Source organism: Ranitomeya variabilis, chromosome 7 (assembly GCF_051348905.1).
Source record: "Ranitomeya variabilis isolate aRanVar5 chromosome 7, aRanVar5.hap1, whole genome shotgun sequence".
NCBI lineage: Eukaryota > Metazoa > Chordata > Amphibia > Anura > Dendrobatidae > Ranitomeya > Ranitomeya variabilis.
Window position 1 is genome coordinate 46,606,713 of NC_135238.1, and position 27,078 is coordinate 46,633,790.

At 44.2% G+C, this 27,078-nt stretch overlaps 1 protein-coding gene and 1 pseudogene across 1 annotated transcript in view; both read left to right on the forward strand.

The window, feature by feature from the left end:
- The window catches only part of LOC143786226 (uncharacterized), a 467,324-nt pseudogene that overhangs the window by 65,248 nt on the left and 374,998 nt on the right, over positions 1-27,078 (forward strand).
- The window catches only part of LOC143785860 (piwi-like protein 1), a 79,573-nt gene that overhangs the window by 19,752 nt on the left and 32,743 nt on the right, over positions 1-27,078 (forward strand). The window contains exons 4-6 of the mRNA XM_077274994.1: positions 19,814-19,894; positions 20,449-20,646; positions 22,372-22,483. Of these exons, the coding sequence (XP_077131109.1) occupies positions 19,827-19,894; positions 20,449-20,646; positions 22,372-22,483 (378 nt within the window). The 5' untranslated portion in view covers positions 19,814-19,826. The remainder of the gene's footprint in view (positions 1-19,813; positions 19,895-20,448; positions 20,647-22,371; positions 22,484-27,078) is intronic.

The following is a 27,078-nucleotide window of genomic DNA, read 5'->3' on the forward strand; positions in this document are numbered from 1 at the left end:
AGGGATGCTATACTGGAGTATCTGAAGAGGAATAGCCTCATGACCCAGTATCAGCACGGGTTTACTAGGGACCGTTCCTGTCAGACTAATCTGATCAGCTTCTATGAAGAGGTAAGTTCCGGACTGGACCAAGGGAACCCAGTAGATGTAGTGTATATGGACTTTTCAAAAGCTTTTAAAACGGTGCCACACAAAAGGTTGATACATAAAATGAGAATAATGGGGATAGGGGAAAATATGTGTAAGTGGGTTGAGAGCTGGCTCAGGGATAGGAAACAAAGGGTGGTTATTAATGGAGCACACTCGGACTGGGTCGCGGTTAGCAGTGGGGTACCAAAGGGGTCAGTATTGGGCCCTCTTCTTTTTAACATATTTATTAATGACCTTGTAGGGGGCATTCAGAGTAGAATTTCAATATTCGCAGATGACACTAAACTCTGCAGGGTAATCAATACAGGGGAGGACAATTTTATATTACAGGATGATTTATGTAAACTAGAAGCTTGGGATGATAAATGGCAAATGAGCTTTAATGGGGATAAATGTAAGGTCATGCACTTGGGTAGAAGTAATAAGATGTATAACTATGTGCTTAATTCTAAAACTCTGGGCAAAACCGTCAATGAAAAAGACCTGGGTGGATGGGTGGATGACAAACTCATATTCAGTGGCCAGTGTCAGGCAGCTGCTACAAAGGCAAATAAAATAATGGGATGCATTAAAAGAGGCATAGATGCTCATGAGGAGAACATAATTTTACCTCTATACAAGTCACTAGTTCGACCACACTTAGAATACTGTGCACAGTTCTGGTCTCCGGTGTATAAGAAATGCATAGCTGAACTAGAGCGGGTGCAGAGAAGAGCAACCAAGGTTATTAGAGGACTGGGGGGTCTGCAATACCAAGATAGGTTATTACACTTGGGGCTGTTTAGTTTGGAAAAACGAAGACTAAGGGGTGATCTTATGTTAATGTATAAATATATGAGGGGACAGTACAGAGACCTTTCTGATGATCTTTTTAATCATAGACCTGAGACAGGGACAAGGGGGCATCCTCTACGTCTGGAGGAAAGAAGGTTTAAGCATAATAACAGACGCGGATTCTTCCTCTGGATCAACATGTTAGAGCATGTTAGGTTAGGCTATGGGTTGGACTAGATGGACTTAAAGGGAACCTATCACCCCGTTTTTTCGGCATGAGATAAAAATACTGTTAAATAGGGCCTGAGCTGTGCATTACAATAGTGTAGTTTGTGGACCCCGATTCCCCACCTATGCTGCCGAAATACGTTACCAAAGTAGTCGTTTTCGCCTGTCAATCAGGCTGGTCAGGTCGGATGGGCGTGGTGTCTTCCCCCAGATATTGCGTAGTTTTCTGTTGGTGGCGTAGTGGTGTGCGCATGTCCAAGGTCCTGAATCCTGCACAGGGGTGTGAAAATAGCAGCGATGTCCGTTATTCCATTGGTGGTCGGTGGGCGCGGCCATCTTCCTTTGGCCGCGCGTGCGCAGAAGCGGCGCTCTGCTGGCCGCGGCTTCAGGAAAATGGCCACCGCGATATCCATCTGCGCACGCACGGCTTCAGGAAAATGGCCGCGGGATGCCGCGCGTGCGCAGATGGATATCGCGGCGGCCATTTTCCTGAAGCCGCGGCCAGTAGAGCGCCGCGGCCAGCAGAGCGCCGCTTCTGCGCACGTGCGGCCAAAGGAAGATGGCCGCGCCCACCGACCACCAATGGAATAACGGACATCGCTGCTATTTTCACACCCCTGTGCAGGATTCGGGACCTTGGACATGCGCACACCACTACGCCACCAACGGAAAACTACGCAATATCTGGGGGAAGACACCACGCCCATCCGACCTGACCAGCCTGATTGACAGGCGAAAACGACTACTTTGGTAACGTATTTCGGCAGCATAGGTGGGGAATCGGGGTCCACAAACTACACTATTGTAATGCACAGCTCAGGCCCTATTTAACAGTATTTTTATCTCATACCGAAAAAACGGGGTGATAGGTGCCCTTTAAAGTCTTCATTCAACCTTAATAACTATGTAACTATGTAACCTTAGCTGGCCATGTGGTGTGTGACACATCATCAGACACATCCCGTTTCAGTTATGAAGGAGGGACTGTTAAAGGAGGAGGGCCATTAGGCGGACTTTAATCTTCTTAAAGGGACAGCAGTTTGTCCTCCCTATTCTTAGAGAGCCATCAGCTGGCTGGGCTTGGTTGTTCCCATTATTAAACAGTGTGTCTCCTGTACTATTATTGACTGTGCATTGAATGCAAGGCATGACTCAAATTTAGGCGCACCTCAATAGCCCATTGAACAGACGTCCTGGATGGCCAAATGAAACCAAAGTTCCCATTCTTATTTATTTGGTACTGCCATACTGCTTGCCCATGCATTGAATGCAAGGCCTGGTCTGCCCCAAAGTTTATCGCACCCCAAAAACAGTTTGAAGAGACATGGTGGATGGCCACATGAAACCAAAGTTCCCATTATTAGATTTTTTTTACTTTCCTACAGTTTGCCCATGAATTGAATGCAAGGCCTGCTCCAAATTGGGACGCACCCCAGTATCCCAAAAAACAGACGTCCTGGAAGGCCCCATGAAACCAACGTTCCCATTATTAGAAAGTTGGTACTCTCATGCTGTTTGCCTATGCAGTGAATTGCAGTGTTGAGCCTGAAGAACCTGCATTGGAGAATGTCAGTGTAGAGGCTGAAGAACTGGCAGTGGAGAATTGCATTGTTGAAGCTGACAACCAACAAAGTTCACATTATTAGGAAGTGGGTCTCCCATTCTGTTTGCCAATGCATTTAATCCAAGGTCTGGCCTGCACCAAAGTTACAGGAACCACCAAAACAATTTGAAGAGACGTGGTGCATGGCCACATGAAACCAAAGTTCCCATTATTATGATTTCTCTAGTCCCGTACAATTTGCCCATGAAGTGAATGCAAAGCCTGCTCCAAATTTGGATGCACCCCAATAACCCAAAAAACTGACGTCCTGGAAGGCCACATGAAACCAAAGTTCCCATTTTTCTTAATTTGCTACTCCCATAATGTTAGCCTATGCATTGAATGCAAGGCCTGCCCTGCCCCAAAGTTACATGCACCCCAATAACCCTTTGAACCGACGCAGTGGATGGCCACATGACACCAAAGTTCCCATTATTAGGAAGCTGGTACTCCCATACTGTTTGACTATGCAGTGAATTGCAGTGTTAAGCCTGAAGAACCTGCATTGGAGAATTGCAGAGTTGAGGATGAAGACCCAAAAGTGGAGAATTGCATTGTTGAAGCAGCGTAACAAACCCCTGCAGTTCCCATTATTAGGAACTGGGTCTCTCATACTGTTTGGCTATGCAGTGAATGCCAGACCTGCTCCAAATTTGCATGCACCCCAATCCCCCTAGGATGAAACGTGGAGGAGGGCTTCATAAAAAATAATGTGCCCCTGGGGGGTACACATCAACATGCTGTGTAAATATATTTGTTACGGGCATCATAAACACCCTTTAACACAATGTCCAATGAGAAAAAGTATCGTGCCCACACTGCTGCCTTATGCGATCATCTTACGGTGTGCCTTGTAAAGCTGCTCCAGTATAACTACCCACTCATCCATGCAAGGGCACTCCGGGTGCACAGCCAAAAAAGTACATAACAATCCAATGAAAAAAGAAAAGAAAAACTGTGTAAACATTTTTTTTATGGGCATCAAAAACACCCTTTAACACAATAACGTGGCTGTTCCATGACAGACTACGATCACCATGGTGATATAGTGGTGGTGGGTAGGGTTGAGCGAAATGGGTCAGGCATTTTCTGAAGTCGCCGAATTTTGGCAAAGTCGGGTTTCATGAAACCCGACCCGACCCCTGTGTGGGGTCAGCCATGAGGTCGGCGATCTTCTGAATCTGGTATCGGAACTCCGATACCGAGTTCCGATATGTTTGCGATATCGGAAATCGGTATCGGAATCCACATTTAAGTGTAAAATAAAGAATTAAAATAAAAAATATTGATATACTCACCTCTCCGACGCAGCCTGGACCTTACAGCTGGTAACCGGCAGCCTTCTTTGCTTAAAATGAGCGCATTCAGGGCCTTAGATGACGTCACGGCTTGTGATTGGTCGCTTGGCGTTTACATGGGCGGCCGCGGAGTTTCCTCTCCTTCAGACTCTGGGAACCATAGTATCCCATTGCACTGCATTGGGTTTCGTGTTTCGGCTGACCCCAACATTTTTATAGGATCGGCCGATTTCACTCGACCCGACTTTTGAGAAAGTCGGGTTTCGTGAAACCCGACCCGATCCTATAAAAATAAAAGTCGCTCAACCCTAGTGGTGGGTGATGAGGATGAAGAGAAGGAGAATGACAACAGAAAAAAAGTTGAAATCACGAAGTGTACTGTATACCCATGTTTGGGTGTAAAGAGGTGCATGGTAATAGCGTTAACAAAAAAAGACACTGTATTGGAGGTTATGTTTGGCTGATATCGCTCAGTGGTGTACAGAAGTCTGGCACAATCCATCCCTTGTTCATTTTTATAAGAGCCTGTCAGCATTTTCAGTTGACAGGTGGACGCGCTTATCAGTTATAATTCCCCCAGCGGCACTTAATACCCACTCTGACAAAATGCTAGCGGCAGGGCAGGCCAGGACCTCCAAGGCATTCAGAGCCAGTTCATGCCACGTGTCCAGCCTGGATACCCAATAATTATAAGGCATGGAGGTATCACGGAGGACTTTGGTTTGGCCAGCAAGGTACTCCCTCAGCATCTTCCAAAACTTTGCACTTCTTGTGAGAGTACCCCGTGCCTCAGGGCCTATACGATGTGGGGTCTGAGAAAACTCCCAGAGCTTGAGCTGGATTGGAGTTGTCTCTTTCGCCTGTCGTCCTTGGTTGTGCAACGAACTGTGATGTCTGCTGCCAGCGTTTTCAGATGGGAATTTTTTAAATAATTCCGCAACAAGAGCCCTCTGGTCCTGCACCATTTTAGTACAGCTGTCTGACTCTGGAATATGAGATAGAAAGTTTTCTTTGTAGTGTGGGTCTAGAAGTGTCACCAACCAGTAATGACTGTCACCCAAACTTTTGAGAAAGCAAGGGTCACGTGAATGGCAACGTAACATAAACTCAGCCATGTGTGCAAGACTGCTAACAGGCAAGACTTCCGTGTCCTCACCAAGAGGATGACTGAAAATTCTGTCCTCCTCCTTCCTGTCCTCAGGCCATCCATGCTGAACAGACGGTATGACAGCTGTGCTAGTAGTACTATCTATTGCATGAAAGTAGCTCCTGTTCTTCCTCCGCCTCCTCCTCTTCCTCATTGTCACCCTATCCACGTTGAGATGAGATGTGGGTGGGCTGTGTGTATTCACCATGTATGGTTCCTTGCTCCATCTCATCAATCTCCGACTGCAACGCATCTTCTTTGATAGTGAGCAGAGAGCATTTCAGAGCAGAGAGAAGTGGGATGGTGATGCTAATTATTGTATCATCGCCACTCACCATCTTGGTGGAGTCCTCAAAGTTTTGGAGGATGGTACATATGTCTGACATCCATGTCCACTCCTGAGGTCTTATGTGTGGAGTCAAACAAACTGTCAGGTCCATTTCTTACTATTAGCCCGTATAAAAATTTAAAACTTGGGGCTGAAACAACATTTTAGTGGTAAAAATGTAATTAGTCTTTCTTCACTGCCCAAAGTTATTTTAATTCTGTGAGGCACATGTGGTGTCAATATGATCACTGCACCCCTAGATGCATTCATCAAGTGTGTAGTTTGGAAACTTAAATGACTTCATTGGGGTTTCTGCTGTTCTGGCACCTCAGGGGCTCTGCCAATGTGACATGGCACCTGCAAACCATTCTAGTAAGATCTAAACTCCAATATGGCGCTTCTTCCCTTCAGAACTTTGCATTGTGCCGGAAAAGTAGTTTTTGACCACATATGGGGTATCGGCGTACTCAGGACGAGTAACACAACAAATTCCACCATTCATTTTCTCCTATTATTCCTTTTGAAAATTAAAAACTTGTACCAAAAGAAAATTTTAGTGGAAAAAATGTTAACTTTCCATTTACTCAGCCTAATGTTATTCAATTCTGTGAATCAACTGAAGGATAAAAATGCTCACTACACCCCTAGATGAATTCCTCAAGAGTGTTAGTTTCCAAAATGGAGTCACTTGTGGGGTTTCTGCTGTTTTAACCTGTCAGGGGCTCGTCAAATGTGACATGGCAACCGCAATCTATTCCAGCCTAAATTGAGCTCCAGAATTCAGTTGGTGCTCCTTCCTTCCGAGACCTGGCGTGCGCCCAAACAGTAGTTTTCCAACACATACTGGGTATCAGTGTGCTCAGAATAAACTGCACCACAAATTGTATGGTCCATCTTATCCTGTTACCTTTGTGAAAATGAACAATTTGGGGCAAAACCAACACTTTTATGGCATAAGTTAATTTTTTTTCAATTTCGAGCCTCAACATTAGAAAATTCTATGAAGCCCCTCTGGGTTCAAGGTGCTCACACCTCTAAATATGTTCCTTGAGGGGTATAGTTTACAAAATAAGCTGACTTATCGGGAGTTTCCACAGTTTATGCACATAAGGGGCTCTGCAAACACTCTTGATTCCAGCCAATTTTCTGTTCAAAACGTTAAACGGTGCTCCTTCCGTTCCAACCTTTGCCGTGCACCCAAACAGCAGTTTTCCACTACATATGGGGTATTGGCGTACTCAGGAGAAATGATACAGCAAATTCTGGGGTCCATTTTCTCCTGTTGCCCTTGTATAAAAGTAATTTGGGTCAAAACCAACAATTTTATAAAGAAGAATAAAATGTTAATTTTTTTCCTTCTACATTGCTTTAATTCCTGTAAAGCACCTACAGGGTTAATAAACTTCTTGAACGTGATTTTGAGCACTTTGAGTGGTGCAGTTATTAGAACGGTGTCACTTTTGGGCATTTTCTGTCACATAGGCCCCTCAAATTCAATTAAAAATGTGAGGTGGTCCAAGAAAAAGGGCTTTTGTACATTTTGATGGAAAAATGAGAAATCGCTGATCAACCCCTTCTAACTTCCCAACAAAAAAATATGTTTCATAAATGATGCAGATGTAAAATAGACATGTGGGAAATGTTAGTTATTAACTATTTTGTGTGACATATCTCTATGGCTTAAGGGAATAAAACTTGAAAATTGCGAAAAGCTTAGAAACAAATAAAACCTTATACTTTCGCAAAAAAACGTATGCTAAACCTAAACAAAATATAGGCAACGGCCATGGCAGGGAGATAGAAAAAATAACAATATCTGGCAGTGCTGTTAGAAACCTTCAGTATTACCAAACACTAGTCACATTTGGCCTCTTTTACAAATTCTGGCAGTCAGGTTAGCGAGGAGAACGTGAAGGATGTTATGGCGTATGTGTGCTATTGCTCATCTTAAGCACAGCAGGATAATGTAGCCTCTGACAGCGACATCATCAGCTGGAGTCAGCGTTTCTGCCGGGTTTACCTCCTCAGCCATCACATCGTTTAATGTTGTGCAGAGCAAAATGTCCAATCTGTTAATGATACCTGTTTCTTTTCTGTCCCAAAGTCCCCTAGCCAACAGCACCCTGGAGGTTGAGGAACATAATACACCAAAAAAATGTTCTTCTAGTTGAGATTTTGGAAGACATGATCAGTCAGCCTTTATTAGCAAATAGATCAATGGCTGCACTCAACTGTACTTAAGCAAGGAAATGTGCGATACATGAAATGTGAATAGCTTAATGGCTTGTGAAATCTATGAAAAAACACATGAGATGCTTAGCACAAGATTTGGCCAAAAAATGTGAGCCCATCCACCAAACATCAAGGTAATCTCAGATCGGATGGGTACCTGACCTGACTGCCTAGTGTGAACACTTACCTATGGCTAATTACATGGTAAAGCCTGCATTTATAGGAAGGTCAGAACCAACTGTGTTTGGATGTAGTTAAAATCACAGCATGGTGAATGCCCCGCCATAGGTAAGTGTTCACACTAGGCAGTCAAGTCAGGTACCCATCCGATCTGAGATTACCTTGATGTTTGGTGGATGGGCTCACATTTTTTGGCCAAATCTTGTGCTAAGCATCTCATGTGTTTTTCATAGATTTCACAAGCCATTAAGCTATTCACATTTCATGTATCGCACATTTCCTTGCTTAAGTACAGTTGAGTGCAGCCATTGATCTATTTGCTATGTAAGACTTTTTTGGTTATGCACCAGTTCAGACTAGATTGCTGTTCAGTCAGTCAGCCTTTATTGTCAGAAAATGATATGGAGGAGATGGGCATGACAATTTTAATGCCAATCTGTGTTGAAGTGGTAGGGACACTGTCAGTGGTAGTCACACATGGACTCAGGGAGCACCTCCTAGTAGGAACGAGTTGGGAGGGGGGGCGCTGGCCATTTCACACACACATATTCTTCCTCTCCTCTTGATCATCTTTCTCGTAACCAGTCTGCTCCACACACTCCTTCCTCTATCACCAGTGCATTGTCAGTTCTCATTTTATGTGCCCAAGAAACATGCGCTCAATCGTTCAGTTACATGGAAATGGTACTCCCATATGTCCAAGTTCACTACAGTTGGTGCCAGGCCTCCTCTTGAGAAAGAATTGTGTGAACTCAGGCTCTATGGAAGATACATACCCGCCATCATTTATTGATTCCGAGCTTTCATTCACCCCCCACATTCGATCACTGGCTCGCTCTTCTTATTTGCATCTCAAAAACATTTCTAGAATTCGCCCTTTTCTTACTTTCGACTCTGCAAAAACTCTTACTGTTTCTCTTATTCACTCCCGTCTGGACTATTGTAACTCTCTACTAATCGGCCTCCCTCTTACCAAACTCTCCCCGCTCCAATCTGTCCTGAATGCTGCTGCCAGGATCATATTCCTCACCAACCGTTACACCGATGCCTCTACCTTGTGCCAGTCATTACACTGGCTACCCATCCACTCCAGAATCCAGTACAAAACTACTACCCTCATCCACAAAGCACTCCATGGCTCAGCACCACCCTACATCTCCTCTCTTGTCTCAGTCTATCACCCTACCCGTGCCCTCCGCTCCACTAATGACCTCCGGTTAGCATCCTCAATAATCAGAACCTCCCACTCCCGTCTCCAAGACTTTACACGTGCTGCGCCGATTCTTTGGAATGCACTACCTAGGTTAATACGATTAATCCCCAATCCCCACAGTTTTAAGCGTGCCCTAAAAACGCATTTGTTCAGACTAGCCTACCGCCTCAACGCATTAACCTAACTATCCCTGTGTTGCCTATTAAAAATAGAAAAAAAAAAAAAACACATAATCAGGTTCCTTGCATCGTGTTCTCATACACTTTATGCAGTTAATAGCCCTCTGTGTCTGTACTGCTACATACTTAGGCAGTTAACTGGTTCATGCAGCTTTACATGAACACCCGAGCCTTACACTATGGCTGGTCCAAATAACTAAAGCAATTGTTACCATCCACCTCTCGTGTCTCCCCTTTTTCCTCATAGTTTGTAAGCTTGCGAGCAGCAGGGCCCTCATTCCTCCTGGTATCTGTTTTGAACTGTGATTTCTGTTATGCTGTAATGTCTATTGTCTGTACAAGTCCCCTCTATAAGTTGTAAAGCGCTGCGGAATATGTTGGCGCTATATAAATAAAAATTATTATTATTATTATATTGTACCAAAAAGCCTTCCCCACCAGGTTTGAGCACAAACAATTTTTTAGCCCAAATTTATTGTATTTTGTGGAGATAATGTTTTGATACAGCAAACTCATATTTAACCCCTTCCTGACATCAGACGTACTATCCCGTCGAGGTGGGGTGGGCCCCCATGACCGCCGACGGGATAGAACGTCATACGCGATCGGCCGCGCTCCCCCCGTGACCCGGGGGGAGCGCGGCCGATCGCGGCCGGGTGTCAGCTGCATATCGCAGCTGACATCCGGCACTATGTGCCAGGAGCGGTCACGGACCGCCCCCGGCACATTAACCCCCGGCACACCGCGATCAAACATGATCGCGATGTGCCGGCGGTGCAGGGAAGCATCGCGCAGGGAGGGGGCTCCCTGCGGGCTTCCCTGAGACCCCCGGAGCAACGCGATGTGATCGCGTTGCTGCGAGGGTCTTACCTCCCTCCCTGCCTGCTCCAGACCCGGATCCAAGATGGCCGCGGATCCGGGTCCTGCAGGGAGGGAGGTGGCTTCACAGAAGCCTGCTCAGAGCAGGCACTGTGAAGCAGCCTGCACTTCTCGCAGATCGGTGATCTGTCAGAGTGCTATGCAAACTGGCAGATCACCGATCTGTATTGTCCCCCCCTGGGGCAAACTAAAAAAGTAAAAAAAAAAAATTTCCAAATGTGTAAAAAAAAATAAAAAAAAATATTCCAAAATAATGAAAAAAAATATATATATATTTTTCCCATAAATACATTTCTTTATCTAAATATATAAAAAAAAACAATAAAAGTACACATATTTAGTATCGCCGCGTCCGTAACGACCCGACCTATAAAACTGGCCCACTAGTTAACCCCTTCAGTAAACACCATAAGAAAAAAAAAAAAAAACGAGGCAAAAAACAACGCTTTATTATCATACCGCCGAACAAAAAGTGGAATAACACGCGATCAAAAAGACTGATATAAATAACCATGGTACCGCTGAAAGCGTCATCTTGTCCCGCAAATAACGAGTCGCCATACAGCATGATCAGCAAAAAAATAAAAAAGTTATAGTCCTGAGAATAAAGCGATGCAAAAATAATTATTTTTTCAATAAAATAGTTTTTATCGTATAAAAGCGCCAAAACATAAAAAAAGAGATAAATGCGGTATCGCTGTAATCGTACTGACCCGAAGAATAAAACTGCTTTATCAATTTTACCAAACGCGGAACGGTATAAACGCCTCCCCCAAAAGAAATTCATGAATAGCTGGTTTTTGGTCATTCTGCCTCACAAAAATCGGAATAAAAAGCGATCAAAAAATGTGACGTGCCCAAAAATGTTACCAATAAAAACGTCAACTCGTCCCGCAAAAAACAAGACCTCACATGACTGTGGACCAAAATATGGAAAATTTATAGCTCTCAAAATGTGGTAACGCAAAAAATATTTTTTGCAATAAAAAGCGTCTTTCAGTGTGTGACGGCTGCCAATCATAAAAATCCGCTAAAAAACCCGCTATAAAAGTAAATCAAACACCCCTTCATCACCCCCTTAGTTAGGGAAAAATAAAAAAAAAAGTATTTATTTCCATTTTCCCATTAGGGCTAGGGTTGGGGCAAGGGTTGGGGCTAGGGTTAAGGCTACAGTTAGGGTTGGGGCTAAAGTTAGGGTTAGGGTTTGGATTACATTTACGGTTGGGAATAGGGTTGGGATTAGGGTTAGGGGTGTGTCAGGGTTAGAGGTGTGGTTAGGGTTACTGTTGGGATTAGGGTTAGGGGTGTGTTTGGATTAGGGTTTCAGTTATAATTGGGGGGGTTTCCACTGTTTCGGCACATCAGGGGCTCTCCAAACGCAACATGGCGTCCGATCTCAATTCCAGCCAATTCTGCGTTGAAAAAGTAAAACAGTGCTCCTTCCCTTCCGAGCTCTCCCGTGTGCCCAAACAGGGGTTTACCCCAACATATGGGGTATCAGCGTACTCAGGACAAATAGGACAACAACCTTTGGGGTCCAATTTCTCCTGTTACCCCTGGGAAAGTACAAAACTGGGGGCTAAAAAATAATTTTTGTGGGAAAAACAAAGATTTTTTATTTTCACGGCTCTGCGTTATAAACTGTAGTGAAACACTTGGGGGTTCAAAGTTCTTACAACACATCTAGATAAGTTCCTTGGGGGGTCTAGTTTCCAAAATGGGGTCACTTGTGTGGGGCTTCTACTGTTTAAGTACATTAGGGGCTCTGCAAACGCAATGTGACGCCTGCAGACCATTCCATCTAAGTCTGCATTCCAAATGGCGCTCCTTCCCTTCCGAGCCCTCCCATGCATCCAAACGGTGGTTCCCCCCACATATGGGGTATCAGCGCACTCAGGACAAATTGGACAACAACTTTTGGGGTCCAATTTCTCCTGTTACCCTTGGGAAAATACAAAACCGGGGGCTGAAAAATATTTTATGTGGGAAAAATTTTTAGTTTTATTTTTACGGCTCTGCATTATAAACTTCTGTGAAGCCCTTGGTGGGTCAAAGCGCTCACCAAACATCTAGATAAGTTCCTTAGGCGGTCTACCTTCCAACATGGTGTCACTTGTGGGGGGTTTCTACTGTTTAGATACATTAGGGGCTCTGCAAACGCAATGTGACGCCTGCAGACCATTCCATCTAAGTCTGCATTCCAAATGGCGCTCCTTCACTTCCGAGCCCTTCCATGCGTCCAAACGGTGGTTCCCCCCCACATATGGGGTATCAGCGCACTCAGGACAAATTGGACAACAACATTTGGGGTCCAATTTCTCCTGTTACCCTCGGGAAAATACGAAACTGGGGGCTAAAAAATAATTTTTGTGGGAAAAAAATTTTGTTTTATTTTTATGGCTCTGCATTATAAACTTCTGTGAAGCCCTTGGTGGGTCAAAGTTCTCACCACACATCTAGATAAGTTCCTTAGGGGGTCTACTTTCCAACATGGTGTCACTTGTGGGGGGTTTCTACTGTTTAGGTACATTAGGGGCTCTGCAAACGCAATGTGACGCCTGCAGACCATTCCATCTAAGTCTGCATTCCAAATGGCGCTCCTTCCTTTCCGAGCCCTTCCATGCGCCCAAACAGTGGTTCTCCCCACATATGGTGTATCATCGCACTCAGGACAACTTGGACAACAAATTTTGGGGTCCAATTTCTCCTGCTACCCTCGGGAAAATACAAAACTGGGGGCTAAAAAAATAATTTTTGTGGGAAAAAATTTGTTTTATTTTTACGGCTCTGCATTATTAACTTCTGTGAAGCCCTTGGTGGGTCAAAGCGCTCAAAACACATCTAGATAAGTTCCTTAGGGGGTCTACTTTCCAAAATGGTGTCACTTGTGGGGGGTTTCAATGTTTAGGCACATCAGTGGCTCTCCAAACGCAACATGGCGTCCCATCTCAATTCCTGTCAATTTTGCATTGAAAAGTCAAACGGTGCTACTTCCTTTCCGAGCTCTCCCATGCGCCAAAACAGTGGTTTATCCCCACATATGGGGTATCAGCGTACTCAGGACAAATTGTACAACAACTTTTGGGGTCCAATTTCTCCTGCTACCCTTGGAAAAATACAAAACTGGGGGCCAAAAAATAAGTTTTGTGGGAAAAAAAGGATTTTTTATTTTCACGGCTCTGCGTTGTAAACTGTAGTGAAACACTTGGGGGTTTAAAGTTCTCACAACACATCTAGATAAGTTCCTTGGGGGGTCTAGTTTCCGATATGGGGTCACTTGTGGGGGGTTTGTACTATTTGGGTACATCAGGGGCTCTGCAAATGCAACGTGACGCCTGCAGACCAATCCATTTAAGTCTGCATTCCAAATGGCGCTCCTTCCCTTCCGAGCTCTGTCATGCGCCCAAACAGTGGTTCCCCCCCACATATGGGGTATCAGCATACTCAGGACAAATTGGACAACAACTTTTGGGGTCCAATTTATCCTGATACCCTTGTAAAAATACAAAACTGGGGGCTAAAAAATCATTTTTGTGAAAAAAAAAAAGAATTTTTATTTTCACGGCTCTGCGTTATAAACTGTAGTGAAACACTTGGGGGTTCAAAGTTCTCACAACACATCTAGATAAGTTCCTTGGGGGGTCTAGTTTCCAATATGGGGTCACTTGTGGGGGGTTTGTACTGTTTGGGTACATCAGGGGCTCTGCAAATGCAACGTGACGCCTGCAGACCAATCCATTTAAGTCTGCATTCCAAATGGCGCTCCTTCCCTTCTGAGCTCTGTCATGCGCCCAAACAGTGGTTCCCCCCCACATATGGGGTATCAGCATACTCAGGACAAATTGGACAACAACTTTTGAGTTCCAATTTATCCTGATACCCTTGTGAAAATACAAAACTGGGGGCTAAAAAATCATTGTTGTGAAAAAAAAGAATTTTTATTTTTACGGCTCTGCATTATAAACTTCTGTGAAGCACTTGTTGGGTCAAAGTGCTCACCACACATCTAGATAAGTTCCTTAGGGGGTCTACTTTCCAAAATGGTGTCACTTGTGGGGGGTTTCAATGTTTCGGCACATCAGGGGCTCTGCAAACGCAACATGGCATCCCATCTTAATTCCAGTCAATTTTGCATTGAAAAGTCAAATGGCGCTCCTTCCCTTCCGAGCTCTGCCCTGCGCCCAAACAATGGTTTACACCCACATATGGGGTATCAGCGTACTCAGGACAAATTGCACAACAATTTTTGAGGTCCAATTTCTTCTCTTACCCTTGGGAAAATAAAAAATTGGGGGCGAAAAGATCATTTTTGTGAAAAAATATGATTTTTTATTTTTACCGCTCTGCATTATAAACTTCTGTGAAGCACTTGTTGGGTCAAAGTGCTCACCACACATCTAGATAAGTTCCTTAGGGGGTCTACTTTCCAAAATGGTGTCACTTGTGGGGGGTTTCAATGTTTAGGCACATCAGGGGCTCTCCAAATGCAACTTGGCGTCCCATCTCAATTCCAGTCAATTTTGCATTGAAAAGTCAAATGGCGCTCCTTTCCTTCCGAGCTCTGCCATGCGCCCAAACAGTGGATTACCCCCACATATGGGGTATCAGCGTACTCAGGACAAATTGAACAACAAATTTTGGGGTCTATTTTCTCCTGTTACCCTTGGTAAAATAAAACAAATTGGATCTGAAATAAATTTTGTGTGAAAAAAAGTTAAATGTTCATTTTTATTTAAACATTCCAAAAATTCCTGTGAAACACCTGAAGGGTTAATAAACTTCTTGAAAGTGGTTTTGATTACCTTGAGGGGTGCAGTTTTTAGAATGGTGTCACACTTGGGTATTTTCTATCATATAGACCCCTCAAAATGACTTCAAATGAGATGTGGTCCCTAAAAAAAAATGGTGTTGTAAAAATGAGAAATTGCTGGTCAACTTTTAACCCTTATAACTCCGTCACAAAAAAAAATTTTGGTTCCAAAATTGTGCTGATGTAAAGTAGACATGTGGGAAATGTTACTTATTAAGTATTTTGCATGACATATGTCTGTGATTTAAGGGCATAAAAATTAAAAGTTGGAAAATTGCAAAATTTTCAAAATTTTCGCCAAATATTTGTTTTTTTCACAAATAAACTCAAGTTATATCGAAGAAATTTTACCACTATCATGAAATACAATATGTCACGAGAAAACAATGTCAGAATCGCCAAGATCCGTTGAAGCGTTCCAGAGTTATAACCTCATAAAGGGACAGTGGTCAGAATTGTAAAAATTGGCCCGGTCATTAACGTGCAAACCACCCTTGGGGGTGAAGGGGTTAAAAAAAACCATTGGGGTGAAATTAAATGTTATGGTGACTGCGTCTGAGTTGAATTTTCATGCCACTTGGTGTGACCTCACACTGTTGGACTTGGAGTTCTCCTCTAATCTCTTTCAAAGTTCTGGGTTTTGTGGTTCCCCTTTGTATTATCCATCTCTTCAATTTGTGACCTTATTCCTCGTGTGGCTGCCTCCAGGGAAGACGGCTACAGCCCCAGAGACTTCACACTTCTGGATATGTGCAGCTGTAGTAACAGGAACATCCGGCTGTAGGAGACATCATATAGCCTTCACCTGAGACTTGTTTGTCTATAATGTTTTCCTAATCTCCTGAGACCACTCTCTTCTTAGCTTTCTTTGCCCCATGTTCTGTGTGGTAAACGCCATGACAACAAACAGCACAGTGACTACTTTTTACCCTGTAAATAGGCGACTGACTGATTACAAGTCTGCAGACACTTGTGATAACTACAGGACGCTGTGTAGTTTCACTTCTCCACATGGTCAAATTAATTTCAATCTTTTCTAGAGGAACCATCATTTTATTCCAGGTCATTTTTAATAGTTTTGTTTTCTTGAAAAGAGGCCTTTCATCAGTTTTTTATGTTGAATTGGACAAGCCATGTAATATGCGGAGCATATTTCTTTATAATTTTTATTTCGTCTCTCTGTTGTGAAGATACCAGCTATGAAATATTTGGCACCTAATGAGTTAACTTTAGTTAAATCCAAGTGAGTGTTATCAGACAGTTTTCACTAGGCGCAGTTACTTCTTCTCCCTGTGTAACGCTGACCAATCATATGCAGTTAGTAACATAGAACTGCAGGACGCGTGATGATGCCTGCATACGATTGATCAGTGTCATACTAGGAAAAGAAGTAAACGCACCACTGAAAACTATCTGAAAAAAAAAATTTGGTTTAACAGCGTGGTTGTTGAATCCTGGATCCCAACTCAAGCAGGTTTCTCCCAGCAGGTCATTTCCACCATGATCAGTGCTCGCAAGATGTCTTCCGCTCGCATCTTCCACAGCACCTGGAAAGCCTTCTTCTCTTGGTGCAGACTCCGCGGTCGTTCCCCTCTCGTTTTCTCCATTCCCTTCATTCTGGAATTTCTCCAGTCCGGCTTGGATTCCGGCCTGGCCCTCAGTTCCCTCAAGGGCCAGATTTCAGCGCTGTCGGTGTTGTTCCAGCATAAGATTGCTACTAACTCGCAAGTCAGGACCTTCATTCAAGGGGTCTCCCACGTGGTTCCCCCCTACAGAATGCCACTAGAGACCTGCGATCTCAACTTGGTCCTAAGCGTCCTTCAGGAACCTCCGTTTGAACCTCTGCAAGACGTCCCACTATCTCTTGGAAGGTGGCCTTCCTTGTGGCGATAACGTCTATCAGGTGCGTCTCGGAGTTGGCCGCACTTTCCTGCCGGGCGCCCTTCCTTTCCTTCCACCAGGACAAAGTAGTCTTACGCTCATCTCCCGCTTTTCTCCCTAAAGTGGTGTCATCTTTTCACCTCAATGAAGATATTATTCTTCCCTCCTTTTGCCCACAGCCAAAACATAGGGTCGAAAAGGCCCTTCACACTTTGGACGTGGTACGGGCTCTCAGGAGGTACGTCTCTACGACTGCCTCTTTCCGTAAATCGGATTCCCTCTTTATCCTCCATGAGGGTCACAGGAAGGGTTCAGCCACGTCTAAGGCTACGATAGCCAGATGGATCCGATCGGCTATCCAAAGAAGCTTATCGGGTCAGGGGCAGGCCCATCCCGGCGGGGGTTAGAGCTCACTCTACTCGGTCAGTTGGTGCTTCCTGGGCCATTCGGCACCAGGCGTCGGCGGAGCAGGTTTGCAAGGCCGCAACATGGTCTAGCCTGCATACTTTCACAAAGCACTACAACGTCCACACTCATTCTTCCGCGGATGCGGCCCTTGGCAGACGTATTCTGCAGGCGGCCGTTGTGCATTTATAGGTCAGATGGTACACAGTTATTTGGTTGTATTGTTACCCACCCAGGGACTGCTTTAGGACGTCCCATGGTCCTGTGTCCCCCAATGTGGCGAAGGAGAAATAGGGATTTTTGTGTGTACTCGCCGTAAAATCCTTTTCTCCGAGCCACTCATTGGGGGACACAGCACCCACCCCGTTAGCCTTACGGCTCGTTACCTTTTTGGTTCTTGAATTTTTCTCACATGTTATACTCTAATGTTATGTAGTATATTGATATTAATCTCCTCCTGCTTTTGCACTGAACTGGGTCTCTGGAAGCCAGAGGGTGTATATTGCAGGGGAGGAGCTAACCTTTTTTGTCTCAACTTAGTGTCAGCCTCCTAGTGACAGCAGCATAACACCCATGGTCCTGTGTCCCCCAATGAGTGGCTCGGAGAAAAGGATTTTACGGTGAGTACACAAAAATCCCTATTTTTTTATTGATAGATCGGGCGACTCTGAATGTGGCGACACCAAATGTGTGTAGATTTGATTTATTTTTTTTTAATTGATGTATTTTGAATGGGGCGAAAGGGGGCGATTTAAATATATATATATATATATATATATATATATATATATATATATATATATGTATATATTTTTATTTTTTTCATATATTTTTTTAACTTTCTTTTTACTTTTGCCATGCTTCAATAGCCTCCATGGGAGGCTAGAAGCAGGCACAGCGCGATCGCCTCTGCTACATAGCAGCGATCTGCTGTTCGCTGCGATGTAGCAGAAAATCAGGTATGCTGTGAGCGCCGACCACAGGGTGGTGCTCACAGCTGCTGGGGATCAGTAACCATAGAGGTCTCAAGGACCTCTGGTTACCATTCTGCAGCATTGCCGACCTCCGATCATGTGACGGGGGTCGGCGATGCCATCATTTCCGGCCGCCCGGCCGGATGTGGTAGTTAAATGCCGCTGTCTGCGTTTGACAGCGGCATTTAACTAGTTAATAGGTGCGGGCAGATCGCAATTCTGCCCGCGCCTATTACGGGCACATGTCAGCTGTTCAAAACAGCTGACATGTCCCGGCTTTGATGCGGGCTAACCGCTGGTGCCCGCATCAAAGCGGGGCTTCTGACCTCGGACGTACTATCCCGCCGAGGTCAGAAAGGGGTTAAAAACGTCAGCTCGGCACACAAAAAATAAGCCTTCAGCCAACCTGAGATAACGAAAAATGGAGACGCTACGGGTATCGGAAAATGGCGCAATTTTTTATTTTTTTATTAAAGTTTTGAATTTTTTTTTACACCACTTAGATAAAAAATAACCTAGACATGTTAGGTGTCTATGAACTCGTAATGACCTGGAGAATCATAATAGCAGGTTAGTTTTAGCATTTAGTGTAGCTAGCAAAAAAGCCAATCAAAAAACCAAGTGTAAGATTGCACTTTTTTTTGCAATTTCACCGCACTTGGAATTTTTTTTCCCGTCTTCTAGTACAAGACATGGTAAAACCAATAGTGTCGTTCAAAAGTACAACTCGTCCCGCAAAAAAATAAGCCCTCACATGACCATATTGATGGAAAAATAAAAGTTGGCTCTGGGAAGGAGGGGAGCGAAAAACGAAAAAGGGCCGCGGCGGGAAGGGGTTAATCTTCAGGTCGGTCCTGGCCTTTTAATGCCATCCCAATGTTGTCAGATGTGGGTGTACGGAGCGGCCTCAGTAGCTGCGCCTGCTCCATACCCGGCAGATGCTGGTTATACAGCGGGGACTGGAGTCGGATCTGATCGCTGTTTAACACCGTACATGCTGCAGACAATCGCTGACCAGCATTTGAGCTGCACGTTCCTGACTGGGGGCGTCCAGGTGCAGAGCGGCCCCTCCGTGACACGGCTGCAGGGAGGCACTAGACGCCGTGTCCGCACCTCTGGGCTTTATAGGAGGCCGTGACGTTTGCTCTATACGGCAATACTGACAAGTTCTGGTCTCCGATGAAGAATATTAAGCAAAAAGCCACAATAGAAATCTACATTAAAAAAACATAAAATCTCTAACCTTCTGATCTGACCGCCTTTCCCGTCATTAACGATGAACACTAAAAAAATCCTATTTGTTATCGCCACATCCAGGAAAGTCCGATCTGTGAAAATCTAAAGTGATTAATTTCCTGCGTTAAAGTCTGTAAAGCAAAAAGAAGAAAAATCCAGAATTAATTGTCGTCTGTTCCCCAAAATGATAAACCCTCAGTCACATCTTCCAGTGGTTCCCACATCCCCTCGCCCACTGCTGGGATCACACACGTCCTCCACCTGCAGAGCTGACAGCGCCTGTTCTCTCCCCCCAGACTCCTGAAGATCATGGACATGAAGCAGATAGGACGCAACTACTACAACCCGAGCGACGCCACCGAAGTCCGAGCCCACCGGTAACCAGCAGAGCAGGGTTTACATGGGACTGACCATGCTGTACCCATGGGAGCATGTAATGTATGTACACAGTGACTGCACCAGCAGAATAGTGAGTGCAGCTCTGGGGTATAATACAGGATGTAACTCAGGATCAGTGATGTAATGTATGTACACAGTGACTACAGCAGAATAGTGAGGGCAGCTCTGGTGTATGTATGTACACAGTGACTGCACCAGCAGAATAGTGAGTGCAGCTCTGGGGTATAATACAGGAGGTAACTCAGGATCAGTAATGTAATGTATGTACACAGTGACTGCACCAGCAGAATAGTGAGTGTAGCTCTGGGGTATAATACAGGATGTAACTCGGGATCAGTAATGTAATGTATGTACACGGTGACTGCACCAGCAGAATAGTGAGTGCAGCTCTGGAGGATAAGTAATGTATGTAGGCACAGAATCCTCCTGCTCTTTGCTGGCTCCCTGCTGTTGCCTGTAGGTGTCTGTACACACTGATGCTGTTACTTTTCTCCTCCATCTTCACCCTCCGTCCTGTCTCCTCTCCCATCAGACTCTCCATCTGGCCGGGGTTTTCCACCTCCATCCTCCAGTATGAGTCCAGCATCAAGTTGAGCATTGATGTCAGCCATAAAGTCCTCAGGAACGAGACTGTGCACGACATCATGAGCAGCCTGTACTCCTCGTGTGGCCCTCAGAGGTTCCAGGACGCCTGCTGCAAGGAGCTGATCGGACAGATCGTCCTCACCAAGTAAGGCCTCTTTCACACTTCCGTCTTTTCTCTCCCGTCGAAATCCGTTGATTTTTGAAAAAATACAGGATCCAGCAAATTTTTCTACTGGATCCTGTTTTTTCCCATAGATTTGTATTAGCGACGAATTGTGATGGATGGCCATCCGTTTCATCCGTCGTGCACTCGATCCGTCGGTAAATCGTTGTCCGTTGAGCGGAGAAAACATTCAGAGGAACGTTTTTTCTGCACGTCGTAATATCAGGTCCTGCACTGTCCGGCGTTGGCTATAATGGAAGCCTATGGGTGCAGGATCCGTCACTGACTGTGAAAAGCAGGAATCCAGCGACGGTGCCGTCTTTTGAAACTGAGCATGCGCGGAAGAATTTCCAGTCAGGGAAATTCTCTCTCTCTCTCTCTCGTTCACTCTCTTTCTTTTTATTATTGATGCTGCCTATGCAGAGGTCATTGCACGCAAGGCATTATTGGGAACGCCAGCTGCCGGGAGCATCGCAAGCATCCTTAACGCTGCGTGGGATGCCGGAAGGTGAGAATATTACGATTTTTTTTTTCCCCCAATTTATTTTTAATTATTTTTAACCTAGGTTTTGTTTATGCGTTTTTTGCAGCGGAAAACCGCTGCGAAGACGCATACACAACAAGTGCGCATAGCCTCGACTGGTCCGTCAGGAAAAACAGGCCCAGTGCACCCGTTATATACAATCTGCACAGGATCCGTCATTTCAACATATTGACGGATCCTGTGCAGATTGCAAAAACGGAAGCATGAAAGAAGCCTAAGAGCCGCCATGTGCCTCGTACTCGGCCGCTCTGTTGGCACCGGCGCCTCTAGAAGGAAATGGATCACCTGGGTACATTCTATTCCTTCACTTTTGGAACCAAATTTATGTAATTGACTCTTAATGATCAGCAGTTTTCATTTGTGTTTAATTTTTCTTCTCAAAGATCCATAACTTTTTATTTTTTTATTTTTTTTACTTTCACTATCGCCATATTACATCTTGTTGTTTTGCGGGACGAGTTGTAGTTTTTAATTACACCATTAATTTTACACTATAATATGCTGAAAAACAAAGTGTCATGACTTTAAAAAAAAAAAAATTCTGCGTTTTTTTTTTTCTTATTGATGGTGTTCGTCGTATTAAAAAAATGACCCAATAACATTCTCCTTATTTGTACAGCTACAGCAATGCTAAACTTGTCTTTTTTAAGTAGGTAAAAAAAATATTTGAACTTTGTTTAAAAAAATAAAATTAAATTGACCATTTTCTGAGTCCTTTAATTTTTTTTTTCTTCTATCCATGGAGCGGTGTGAGTCTTTGATTTTTGTGTGGCGAGCTGTAGTTTTTGTCGATGCCACTTTGAGGTACATACAATGGTTTCTTCACATATTGTATTTTTAGGAAACTTGGATCTACTAAAAATCAGCAGTTCTGCCATTATTTTCTTTTACTTTACAGCGTTAAATCATTTTATTTTTTTTATTCCTTCTTTTGTTACTGGTGATGATACTGAATATGATCTTATTTTATTTTTTAAAATTCTGTATTTTTGACCTAAGAAAACGTGATCATATTAGATTTTTTTTTTTAAGAATATTTTTAATATATATATATATATATATTATTTTTAATTTCTGCTAAAGAGCGTGAAATTGCGATTTGTTTGATGACTTATTCTTTACTGAATTCTTAATTTCACTGATCAACGCTGCTTTTTGTGCAGGTACAACAATAAAACCTACCGTATAGACGAGATCGCCTGGAACATGACTCCAGCGTCCACCTTCAAGAAGGCAGACGGAAGCGAGATCAGCTTTGTGGACTACTATAAGAACGTAAGACCTGCTGGGAATAATGAGAACTGGGAGCCTTGAGTGCGAAACCTCAGGAAACCTGTTTTGGTTTTTTTTCTTTTTTAATTTCGTTGTTAAATATAATTGAGAAAAAAATTCTTTAAAAAAACCCTTGGATTGTCCACCACTCGTATTGCTGATTTATCCTTGGAGTTGGTGGACACCTGACACCAACAACGATTTGCTGTTTTCAGCTCCTGTTGCGACTGTGTACAAAGAAAGATTTTGGATACTTGTCGTAAAATCTGTTTCTTGGAACCTTCTTTTGGGGACACAGGAAACCATGAGTGTAAGCTGCTGACACTGTGCAGAATAAAGCTTACTCCTCCCCAGCAGTATATACCCACCATCTGGGAGAGAACCAACCAGTTTGGGAGAAAACTGGGGAAAGGGGTTAAAGTAGATTACCCTAAATGTAACCCACAATGGCTCAAACAGGGAGCGGGTGTCGTGTCCCCCAATGAAGGCTCAGAGAAAAAGATTTTACGGAAAGTACCCAAAATCTTCTTTTCTCTATTGCGTCATTGGGGGACACTGTAAACCATAGGATATCATAAAGCAGTCCTTAGTGTGGGAAGAGAGACAGGTACTCAAAAATGTAAGGTTGGTCCACTGCTGCAGGAGGGACGTCCCTAATCCAGATTGGTGATCGCTAAAGAATAGACGAGAACCGTGTAGCACTAGGAGAAGGTGTGGACTGAAGACGAAGAAGCGATCTAACAGCCCGTGAAACTCCCACTGTTGTGATCCTAAGTGGAATAGGTCTTTACCTCACTCTGTTCCTGGCAAGATCCTGATTGAAAATAGACGATGGGAGGAAAAAAGTATGAAATGCCTAGAGAAGGAAGGGAGGTAACGGCTTTACAAGGAAGGAGTGCAACCAGGCTCAGGACCCTTTGCAACCAGACATATAATAATAATTTTATTTTAATATAGCGCTAACATATTCCGCAGCGCTTTACAGTTTACACACCGTTTCATCGCTGTCCCCGATGGGGCTCACAATCTAAATTCCCTATCAGTATGTCTTTGGAATGTGGGAGGAAACCAGAGAACCCGGAGGAAACCCACGCAAACAGGGAGAGAACATACAAACTCCTTGCAGATGTTGTCCTTGGTGGGATTGAATCCAGAACCCCAGTGCTGCAAGGCTGCAGTGCTAACCACTGACCCACCGTGCTGCTCTGGCGGGAAAACGGTGGACGCCTTGCTATGATTTAGTTAAACACCCTGGTTGGAGAGACCCAGCGGCCTTATAGTCTGCTGCCTCTGTGTCCTGATGCAAACTAAGGGGCTGAGAAATCTGGAGGATGAAGAAGGGCCCATGAGATGAGCAGGACTGAGAAAAGGAACATTGAGTTCAGTTGAAAGAACACCAGATTGTCTTGTTTAGTGTTCCGCTCTGGATATAAGTCACGGCTCATGCGGATAAGGTGGACCCTGAACTTCGAAGGGTTGGTCGAAGGGAAGATTCTTGGTCTTTAAAAGTGTCCCTGGGCTGTAAGCTCCTCGTATACAGCTCTGCAAGCTGAGTAAAAGTATCCATGGACACAGCCTACCACCAATAGGCAAAGTGATTGGCTCCTCCCGGTCAGATTTGCTTCACCCAAGGGAGTAGAAAGTAAGGTACGATCTGGGGACGGCCCATCGTGTTCCTTACAATGAAAGGCAAGAGTTGTTTCAATGTCAACTGAATTTGGTGAACACGCTGAAGAAGAGGGGAAGAGGCAGGGAGATGGACACCGAAGAGGCAATATCACTAGAAGGACCGAAGACTCTTCTCCATGGGCGCCAAGGTCTTTCCATGGTAAAATTCCACACACAGGTGAAATAGGCGTGATAACGTCTACAAGGGAGCAGTAACGACCGCTCATCTGAAGGGAAGGCTCTGAAGAGAAGATCCTTCCCTGTCTCTGGAGATGGAAACTACTGGTCACGTTGTAAGCAGAAAAGAACCAGCTTAAGGACGAGCTCTCACGTCCTGATAGGCAAAGTTCTCTCACCGAATGAGATTCATCAAGAGACACAGCCTTAATGAGGTCCTTGCCTAGTATGGTGGGCCCAGGCTGCGGCATCAGATGCTTCATCTTGAAGCATATGGAAACAGTCGGTCCGTCACAGTACGAGATAGGTGACGGCCCTGGAAGGATGGAAAAAGGCGAATACCTGAATGCAGGAATGTGAAACCAGAGATACAGTTGTGCTCAGAAGTTTACACACCCAGCAGAATTTTTGATTTATTAGCCTTTTTACAGAGAATATGAATGATAACACCACAACATTTCCTCCACTCATGGCTCGTGGTTGGTGAAGCCATTTATTGTCAGACTACTGTGTTTTCTCTTTTTAAATCATAATGACAACACAAAACATCCACATGACCCTGATCAAAAGTTCACATACCCCATTTCTTATTACTGTGTGTTGTCCCCTCTAACATCAATGACAGCTTGAAGTCTTTTGTGGTAGTTGTGGATGAGGTTCTTTATTTTCTCAGATGGTAAAGCTGCTCACTCTTCTTGGCAAAAAGCCTCCAGTTCCTGTAAATGGATGATGAGGGAGCAGAGGGGATCCAGACGTGGAGCTGGATTGTGCTCGCTTCCTGGACCTATGTGAGGTCTGTCATGACTGCTTGCTTCTGAAACATGTAGGGAAATGATCAGAGCTGCAGGGACGGAGGATTAATCAGTCAGATGTGTGGAGACCTCTGCCAACGACTAAGATGCCTTGGTCAGGTCTCTACTACGAGAGATCGGGAGGAAACCTACTTGGAGGAGGGGGTACGCTTTTATCCCTGGCAGTGGGGGGTTCCTGAGAGACTTTCATGTTTGGGTTCCTGCAGTCAATGCAAGGACCAATTCCATAAAGACACTAATAGGCCGGCGTCACACTAGCGAGTTTTACAGACGTATGAGAGGTGCAGAAAATACGGATTGCATACGGTACAATGATTCTCTATGGCCCAGCTCCTATCTGCCGTATTTTACTGATCCGTATTATACGGTCTTGTACGGCCGTAGAAAATCGCAGCATGCTGCGTTTGTCACCGTATTGCGCGAAAAAATCGCCAATGAAAATCTATGGGGGCGAGAAAATTACTGATTACACACGGACCATGCATGTGACTTGCGAGAAATACGCAGCGATGTTCTATAGAAAAGCTGGTAATTCAGTGCAGTGTACAGTACAATCACACTGACAGAATAGAATAGGTAGAATAAATGTGTACACATAGAATAGGTGTGTGTGTGTGTGTGTGTGTATATGTATATGTGTATATATATATATATATATATTAGATTGTGGCCCGATTCTAACGCATCGGGTATTCTAGAATATGCATGTCCCCTTAGTATATGGACAATGATGATTCCAGAATTCGCGGCAGACTGTGCCCGTCGCTGATTGGTCGAGGAAACCTTTGACATCGTCGCCATGGCAACCATTATGACATCTACGTCAATACTGTGCCCGTCGCTGATTGGTCGAGGCAAATTCGCGGCAGACTGTGCCCCTTGCTGATTGGTCGAGGCAACCTTTATGACATCATCGTCGCCATGCTGTGCCCGTCGCTGATTGGTCGAGGCCTGGCTAATCAGAGACGCGGGATTTCCAGGACAGACGGAAAAACCCTTAGACAAAAAAAAAATATATATAAAAATATATTATAATATATATATATATATATATATATATATATATATATATATATAATATATTTTTATATATATATTTTTTTTTTTACTTCAGCGCTAGATAGCATAAAAGCCGGTAATTCAATTGTCGGCTTTTGCTATCTCCTTCCCAAACCCGACAGGATATGAGACGTGGTTTACATACAGTATACCATCTCATATCCCTTATTTTATTACATATTCCTCATTAGCAATGTTCCAAGTGTCCGTGTGTACAATTTGGTGTGTCTAGCTATTAAATTAGAGTGTTAAATCGTGGAAAAAATTGGAATAGGCTCCCGCGCAATTTTCTCCGCCAGAGTGGTAAAGCCAGTGACTGAGGGCAGATATTAATAGCCTAGAGAAAGTCCATGGTTATTGCCCCCCCCGGCTACAAACATCTGCCCCCAGCCACCCCAGAAAAGGCACATCTGGAAGATGCTCCTATTCTGGCACTTGGCCTCTCTTCCCACTCCCCTGTAGCGATGGGATATGGGGTAATGAAGGGTTAATGTCACCTTGCTATTAAGACAGATTAATATTGGAGAGGCGTCAATTATGACACCTATCCTTTATTAATCCAATAGTATGAAATGGTTAATAAAACACACACATTATTACCAAGTCCTTTAATGAAATAAAGACACAGGGTGTTGTAATATTTTATTAGACTCTTAATCCACCTGAAGACCCTCGTTCTGTAACCCTGTCACTGGCTTTACCACTCTGGCGGAGAAAATTGCGCGGGAGCCCACGCCAATGTTTTCCGTGATTTAACCCTTTATTTTACCAGCTACAGCGCCCAAATTTTGCACATACACACTACTAACAGTAGTAGTGTGGAATATCCCCCAAAAAAGGATATGAGATGGTTTACTGTATGTAAACCATCTCTCATATCAT